This window comes from Pseudogymnoascus destructans (genome assembly GCF_001641265.1).
Source record: "Pseudogymnoascus destructans isolate 20631-21 unplaced genomic scaffold scaffold_10, whole genome shotgun sequence".
Classification (NCBI taxonomy): domain Eukaryota; kingdom Fungi; phylum Ascomycota; class Leotiomycetes; order Thelebolales; family Thelebolaceae; genus Pseudogymnoascus; species Pseudogymnoascus destructans.
In genome coordinates, this window is record NW_020167529.1 from 558,436 (window position 1) to 566,268 (window position 7,833).

General features: G+C 49.0%; 5 protein-coding genes across 5 annotated transcripts; 3 read left to right on the plus strand and 2 right to left on the minus strand.

Annotated features, from left to right (window-relative positions):
• Positions 1-362: 362 nt before the first annotated feature.
• VC83_06144 (uncharacterized protein) lies at positions 363-1,622 on the minus strand. Its single transcript, XM_024469749.1, has 2 exons — positions 541-1,622; positions 363-486 (listed from the first exon to the last, which is right to left on the minus strand). Exons 1-2 carry the CDS (start codon positions 1,358-1,360, stop codon positions 395-397), a joined length of 912 nt encoding a protein of 303 aa, XP_024324269.1. The 5' UTR covers positions 1,361-1,622; the 3' UTR covers positions 363-394.
• Positions 1,461-1,988, plus strand: VC83_06145 (uncharacterized protein; the record flags this gene model as incomplete). The annotated part of the gene is made up of 2 exons (XM_024469750.1): positions 1,461-1,630; positions 1,685-1,988. The coding sequence occupies 2 exons, from the start codon at positions 1,461-1,463 to the stop codon at positions 1,986-1,988; spliced, it is 474 nt and encodes a 157-aa protein (XP_024324302.1).
• On the plus strand, positions 1,739-4,183 carry VC83_06146 (uncharacterized protein). Its single transcript, XM_024469751.1, has 4 exons — positions 1,739-2,150; positions 2,210-2,284; positions 2,346-2,895; positions 2,971-4,183. The coding sequence occupies exons 2-4, from the start codon at positions 2,279-2,281 to the stop codon at positions 3,318-3,320; spliced, it is 906 nt and encodes a 301-aa protein (XP_024324268.1). The 5' UTR covers positions 1,739-2,150; positions 2,210-2,278; the 3' UTR covers positions 3,321-4,183.
• On the minus strand, positions 3,489-3,911 carry VC83_06147 (uncharacterized protein; the record flags this gene model as incomplete). Its single annotated transcript, XM_024469752.1, has 1 exon — positions 3,489-3,911. One exon carries the CDS (start codon positions 3,909-3,911, stop codon positions 3,489-3,491), a length of 423 nt encoding a protein of 140 aa, XP_024324301.1.
• A 1,488-nt stretch (positions 4,184-5,671) lies between the features above and the next one.
• Positions 5,672-6,450, plus strand: VC83_06148 (uncharacterized protein; the record flags this gene model as incomplete). The annotated part of the gene is made up of 2 exons (XM_024469753.1): positions 5,672-6,100; positions 6,148-6,450. The coding sequence occupies 2 exons, from the start codon at positions 5,672-5,674 to the stop codon at positions 6,448-6,450; spliced, it is 732 nt and encodes a 243-aa protein (XP_024324303.1).
• Between the last annotated feature and the right edge of the window lie 1,383 nt (positions 6,451-7,833).

Genomic DNA, 7,833 nt, shown 5'->3' on the forward strand with positions numbered 1-7,833 from the left:
TCTCGCCGCACTTGTTTCGATACTAATTATTACCTGTAGACCAAAGGTCGAGCGGCTTTTCTCCTGAGGTGTCGCGGACCGAGTCGCGAATCTCTCGAACCAACATCGCTCGAAATGTTCCCGGGCGAAATCCTGACGTTATATCACGACAAAGATTCCCCCCTAACCATGGATGGGAAACCGTTAATCGTCGGAGAACGGACAATAATCACCCAGCCCGCTAGCATAAATGTTGCTCCTGGAGATATACTGCTATTGATCGTAATATTTACAAAGCGTTGAAGCTCTCCAAATCGATAGCATAATGTTCAAAGTTGGAGTTCTCTCCATCAATACCATAACTTGGAGTGTTGTGAAGGTTGTCTAAGTCAATCCTATAGTTATCTGCAGTCGGTTAACGTCTGTTTGGAATGACATGGCTGCACTTACCATCACACTGCCACGTGCCGGTCAGGCCTGATGCTACGTTAGGGAAAGTGTTGTGGTCTAAGCGTCATAAATGATAAGCAACTGTCACGGATAATGGACACCTAGACTTGCCTTGTGGAAAGGTATGGTTGTCTGCGCCATCGTTTTCTTGGAACTCGACTGCAACAAGGGTATTAAATCCCGAGGCCCGCACATTTTCCGCTGTTTGTCCAAGGTCCGACGTGATGGAAGTTTCTCCCCCTTGGGGTTTACCAACTGTAGAAGGGCTGACTAAGTGTGCTGCAGCGTCATTCAAGCGATGCTTATGTGATGTTGCCGGTAAGTTATTGATAGAAGTGTCATTCACCATTTGGAACCTTTCTAAAGCCTGTGGAACACTGCCGGGAATATGAGAATAGTGGCCACGAGGGCGAGGGCGAGGAGGGCGAGGACCCGGGACGTGTTTTCGCTTCGATAGTCTCGAGGGTCTTTTTCTCTCGAGCGTCTCGATGATGAAGAGAAGATCACGGTGTGGTTCAATGGCATCGATGGACTTCAGAAAGGCCTGGAATTCAGCATTCGAAAGACCTTTTAGCAGGCTCACTGTCTGCTTATTGTCCGCTGCTGCAGCGGCGAGAGCAGTGACAGTCCGAACCCCTTCGTACTCGAAAAACTTCGCCTCCAGCGAGGATGTGTCGACCGATCCGGCCTTGCACTCGGTAACAATGGTGTGAAGGCGATACGGTGTTGTTTGCCGACTAGACTGGAGTGAACGGCGAAAACAGTCCCCTAGTTGAATGCGAGTGAGAGTGTTTGGACTGAGTGGAAGTAGGAGAAAGGCACTGATGAGTGTCTCAAGTACGAAGTCATGTTCCCGTTTTGCAGCATCTTCGATATCAAGATATCCGTTTCCAAGCAACACTTTGAGTTTCGTGGGGGGCTGGGTGGACATAGTTTTTTTAAGAAACCAACGAGATGTACAGCTCAGCTTAGCAAGATAAATCTATTAAACCAAATCGTGCGAGGAGAATGTGGTTGTGAAGATAAAACCGATGAAGAAACTGGGTTTAGACCCAATTCTTCGGTTGGAAGATGGGCGTGGAACAGAATTGGTGATGCAGAATCTGGCTTTGTACGAAATCTCCACCAAAGAAAATGGCGCGGGGCAACATAGCCCCCGTGACGTCGATCCCCCAGGTGGCACAGTGCCCCCACTCACCCTGTGAGTCGCCAATCCTACCTCATTCGGTACGTAGCCCCCTCGGCACCTTATTAGATACCTGTACCAGAGACGTGCGGAGTCAATTCTAGGCGCGGACTACCAAGAATATCCTCTTCAGGGCTTTCTCAAGTGCGTGAGGATAGGACGAGAGGCAACTTACAACCTAGAGTTCAGGCTGCTAGATCTTCCAGATTCGTTCAGACCATCAATCGGTCTCCACATATCAAATTCCACATCTAGCGGTTGGAGGGTCAGCTCATTCACGGATTTGCGCACATCCAAAGAGGTCACCGCCAGCGTTAAGCGTTTCTCAGCCACAAACGCGCGCCACACCACCTTTTTGGACAAATTCATTTAACTGCGGGTCCTGGCCCTGTTCCTCCTCAGCCCTCCTGGACTAACTTCATACGACATCGCCTCCCCACCTCGTCTCAGCCCCGCCCAGCCCAGTGCTCAAGTGCATCAGCGACGACAGATCCGTCATGCCAAAACTCACGTACACTTCAACATCACCCGCAAGGTACAGCTCGAATGGTAACTCCTGTAACCCTCATCGGCTTATCAACGGTGCCGCAATAGTTTCGTTGGTAAGAGCTGGAGTCAACTTCAACGCCTAGCTTCCGAGGAACTTGTTCAATCTTAAGAACGATGACGGCAAGCCTCCTTTTCAGATGAATGCATAATCTAGGAAAATCATGTTCTAACAGTACTACAGCATCCCATAGCCGCAATACAGGCAGCGGCTATGCCTGAGCTCAGCGATTCTACAACCGAAGGTCCGAAAATCAATGTGTTATACGTCGCTCCAGGGCATGAAATTATCAGTCCTGATCAGGTCGAGATGTCCAAGTTAGAGACCGTAGCTATAGGTGCAGGCACGCAGCTCGCGAGAATCTCAACTTCGATGCTCGTCAAATACGGTACTCATGCGTCCCTCATCGAAGCAAAAACACTACGTTTCGTGAGTGAGCATACATCCATACCGGTTCCAAAGCTCTATGCTGCATACGCATATGGCCCATTAGACCGAGATATTGATGATGCTGGAAGTCTTTATGACACGTACATTTTTATGGAGTTTATTGAGGGCGACACCTTGGAGAAATCATGGAATAATTACGATAGCACAGCCAAACTGCAAATTGCAGCGGATCTAAAAGAGTATATCGAACAGCTTCGATCACTTCTGAATGCCAATTACATTGGCTCAGTAGATCGCGGGCCAGTCACAGATGTAATATTAGAGTGGTCAACAAGTGATAAAGGTCAGTCCGCACGGTTATATTTCACCTCATGCTTCGGTACATTGCAGTTCATATGCTTACTGTCGTTTTCTTAAGGCCCTTTCGACAACGAAAAGGATTTCAACGCTGCAATTTTCAAGGCGATTGTGTCGAATTCGAAAGGCCACATTGGTCCTTACATCCGAGGCATGCTCAATATGCACCAACATGAGACGGTATTCACCCACGGAGACTTCAGACCTGCTAACATCATCGTGAGAGATGGGCGGGTGGTGGCAATCCTTGACTGGGAGATGGCAGGGTGGTATCCGGAGTATTGGGAATTTGCGAAGGCCCTCTATTTAGAGCATTTTGCCACTGATTGGGGAACACATCTCCTTGATATTCTGAGGCCATATTACTTCGAGCAAGGCATGTATTCAAGGCTAATGGCTATATTGCTTTGACTATTTACAATACCACAATATGACTCTCAGATTCTGCTAACGTTCAGCCCTTATATTGCGCGACACGACAAATCGACATGAAATCAAAAAAACAAACAACCAAAAACTGCATTTCCAGCCCTTTCGGGAGCGATTGCCGAGACGTATTCGATAAGGAAGCGATGAAAGTTAGGCGTTCGTGCTACTGCCTTGAAGAGCGGTTTTGGTTTCATTTAAAACTTCGACCACCCACTCCGCACAGTCTCTAACTGGAGGGTTCGGGTTGCGCTCAGTGAGCGCACGGGGATCATGAGGAGGAGGTCGGCTTTGGGCGATTCGTTCGAAGTCTGCGAGTCGAGACTTTGGGATTTGGAACTGATAAGATGACTTCTGGTACGATCGACTAGCACCAAAGTTGTATCCGGGTCGACACTCATAATCCATTCCCATACCCACAGTGCCTTTAACATGGTAGAACCGACCAGCCGTCTGGTTTGGGAATTGTGATGGTACAAGGGCAATTCCTTCATGAGATGGACCAGTGGCTTGATTGAAATAAATTATGTACACGTTGTAGTGTACGGTCGGCCCTGATGTCGAGTTGGAAGCCATTTCAGCTATTAACGGTTGATTAATTGTATGTAAACAAAATTCTTGCACTAAGTATCAGAGAAAAAGATAGAACTCAGAAGGATTGGAGACGGCTTTAGCTGAAATGGAGAAGATATGAGTATGGAAACAATGCTTTCCAAAATAGTTGTTTGTTTAAAATAGCACTTATGGGAACTGTAAAGCGTAAGCCTAAGGTCTCACGGGAGTCCAGGGAACCAGGTCAGGAGGCAGGAAGGTATCGTATTCTGTAAGCACAATAGGTCTACGTAGATACATCGACTATTGACTGGAGGCCTTCTTCTGAGGCCTCCAACCCCTTTTATCTATGCACCTTGTGCCCTATTTTACCGAGCCCTATGGGCCGCTTATGAAAGGGACCTCACGTGGTGGCACGTGATGGCCTTCCTTACAATTACCTCCCCTCTTAGAGGGATTGCCCTCAATTCCAAGGTTTCGCAGCTAGGGCTTACTTGCCCTCCTGGCTTGTTTAGACTTTTTGTTTTGACCCGGGTGGTGGACTTGTTTGGGTGTGTGCTTGGTGTGCTGGTCCCGTGACCCCCCTTGGTTGTGGGTTGCCGCGGCCACCCCTGTAATGGTGGGTGCACCAGATGTGAGAATCTAGCCACCCAAGGAAGGGATGAATTTACTAAGACAACACACTGTCTTAGGAAACAGAGCCAAAGGGTTGTAGCTTAGACTATTCCACAACGCAGCAATCAGGTGTGTGATGTAGTGAAGTGGTTCAGACAAGTTGCAACAAATGTTGAGTCTGGGAACTCAGGGGTAAGTCAGAGGTTAACACCTCACTGACTTTTCAGAAACAAGGAGTAACAAGATCAATGCTTGGAAGCTTGGAAAAGACGTGGAAGTATGATAGTCAATTTACTGTATTGTCTGCTTGCCCTTTCTTAAGGAAAGGGCAATCCTATTTATGCTAAAGGAGTGTAGTTCTCTCATTTTCCAAGACTTTCCATGACTTACCAGGCTTGGTAACTGTAGTCGACGTAAGAGAATCCCATAGAACCATCTCTTAGGTTCGTAGCCTATAGGAAGTAAAAGGAGGTCCAAGGTCAGAGTACCCCTATAGACAAATTATGTCATAGACAAATTATGTCATAGACAAATTATGTCATAGACAAATTATGTCATAACTTAACCAATCTTGTGGGTAACTAAAGAGCGATGACATGTAATGAATCATAGAGGTTCGTAGGAGCTTTTAGAGCTATCGTTCATGCTCCTAGGCCTCTAGTTGGTAGAGATATGTCATGTGGTAGTATGAGTGATGTCATGTAATGAATCATAGAGGGTTGTAGAGATATGCTATGTGGTAATATCGGCCCAGTAACTAAGGAGCGATGACGTGTAATGAATCATAGATGGTTGTAGCAATCGTTGAGTAGTATTGCTCTTGTTGTTGGTGTGATAAGCCAAAATATGTATAGTGACTTGTAGGTTTGAGGAGGAGATTTCCAAGTTTGCTCTTGAGTTTGATAGCAAACCGAGTGCAACGAATGTCAGTATGACAACCCCCTTTGTTATGGGTCTCGCGCCAAACTCCTACTTCCTTCCAAACTTCCTATCGAACTTCCTGCCACCTTCATCCTCAACATCACCTTACTTCGCCTTTCGCCCTCGATCTTAGTCCCAACCTTTGGGGCCTACACAGTTGCTTGTTTCTTTAAGGTAATCACTTCCTTTCCACCTGGATTGCAGGAGCTTATCGTTACGGATAGATCTGACATCATCCAACCCTCATCATGGCTCCCAAGCCGAAGGGGAAGGCTCCAGTTACTACACCTCGCAAGCGACCAGTGGCCCAGATGTCCAGCTCTCCCGAGTCGCAGGCGCCCGCCACGCCTGTTCCATCTGTTGTCACCTCCTCCACATCACGTTCTCGCACTATCCGTCCGTATCGTTCGCCTGAAGTTGAGGACGAAGCTGAGGATCTCGAAGGCTCCGTCGTTCCTGAGTCTGAGGCTCCAAAGGATGAGCGCACCGTGCTTGGGTGGAAGGTCGCTGCCCGCTGTGAGGTTCCTGATTCTGCAGGACGCCTTCGCGCTGGCTCCTGCCCGTGCTGCATGAAGTGTGCGCACACGTATTACAACTTCCCAGGCCAGATGTGCTGGGTCCCTTCCGGCATGGCCAAGTGTGCAGACTGCCTTCGGGGCAACCACGCGTGCGTTCCAGTAAGGGACTCCCTCCTCATTGTTTGTTTGTACTAATGGTTGGGTAGGCTGCTGCCCAGCTTGGCGCCGAGTTGGAGGCCCTCCAGCTTGCGGCCGACGCTCTCCTGAACTGTTGGGCCGACGACGAAGATGCTGGCCTTGCTGCTGATTCTGAGGCTACTGTCCAGGCCATCAGCGCCCTTCACGCTGCCCAGCGCGTATACAGCAATGCCACCAAGGCCAATACCATTACGTTGTCCCATCCTTGCTTCCTTGTGCTTGCTTCCTGTGATATGCCTCGATTAACGATAGCCCTACATCATGTTTTGGCACCCATTGGTCGTCTGCGGCTGTATAACCAGCCCATCTAATAAGGTACTCCTCTCTCTGGCCCCTGCCTCGTTTGATTATCCTGTGGTCTAGGACCGCTTCTACTTGGTATTCTTCCTCACCGTCCACAATTTCTTGGCTAGGTGGAGGGTTGGGTTCCTCTGTGTTTTTCCAATACCTTTCTAGTAAGGACACGTGGAACATGTTGTGGGTCGCCTTATACCTTGGCGGTAGCTTCAACTGGTAAGCCTGCTTACCGATGCGCTGGGTGATCTCATACGGGCCAAGCCAGCGGTGCCCAAGCTTCCTACTTGGCTGGGTGGTTCTGATATTCTTGGCCGAAAGCCATACTTTCTCTCCTACCACGTACTGCATTGGCTTGTGCAGCTTGTTGTAGCCTCGTATTTGGGCTTCCTTCGTCTGTTTCCACGCCTCTTCGAGCTCCTGTCGCAATTCTAGGATCAGGTTGATGCGATCTTTCGCGACTGGCACTTCCCTTCTGGTGGGGTCGTCCTCGATCCCTTGTCTTAGGTCTATATTGATGCCGTATCGGGCCTGGTTTGGCGACATCTGGATGGAATCGTGGAAGGCGTTATTGTAGGTCAATTCCGCGAAGTGGAGGAGTTCCACCCAGTTGTCTTGGTGTTGATTACAGTGAATCCGCAAGTAGGCTTCGATATTCTGATTCTGCCTCTCGGTCTGGCCGTCGGATTGAGGGTGGAAAGCGGTCGATAGGTTACGCCTTACTTTGAGGTGAAAACAGAACGCTGACCAGAAGTGACAGGTGAACACACTCCCTCGATCCGTGATTATTTCGGCTGGGATTCCAAAGTCCTTTACCCAGAACGCAAGGAAGAGGCGCGACAGCTCTGGGGCCGTGATGGTTTTCCTACAGGGTATGGAGTCTGAAGCCTTGCCTTGATCCGCCCCTATGCTTGGGGGCAGATCCGTGATAAAGTCCATACTTATGGATTCAAATGGTTTCGAGGGCATTCTTAAGGCCTGCATTTCACCATATGGCCTATGCTGCACGGGCTTGATGCGCTGGCATCTATCGCAGCCCCGTACGTACTCCCTGGTTTCCTCGCTGAGGCCAGGCCAGTAGTATTTGCGTTGGATCAACTCTTGGGTTTTCTTATATCCAAAATGCCCGGCTAGTGGGTCGTCATGGCAAATCTTGAAAATTTCCATCCGCACTGCCTGGTTGGGAGGTACATATACCGCTCCCTTGAAGCGTAGGATGCCTGCATCGTCTACTCTCCAATCTGAAGAGCCCTTTGCTCGCGCCAACCCAATATCCTTGGCCCTTTTAACAGCTAACTCGTCAGTCGCCTGGAGGGTTTTGATCAAGTCTATTAGGGGTTCAGACGCAGCACTATAGGCGCTCTCTCCCTTGGCTACAGCAGCTACTGCAACCCGAGGGA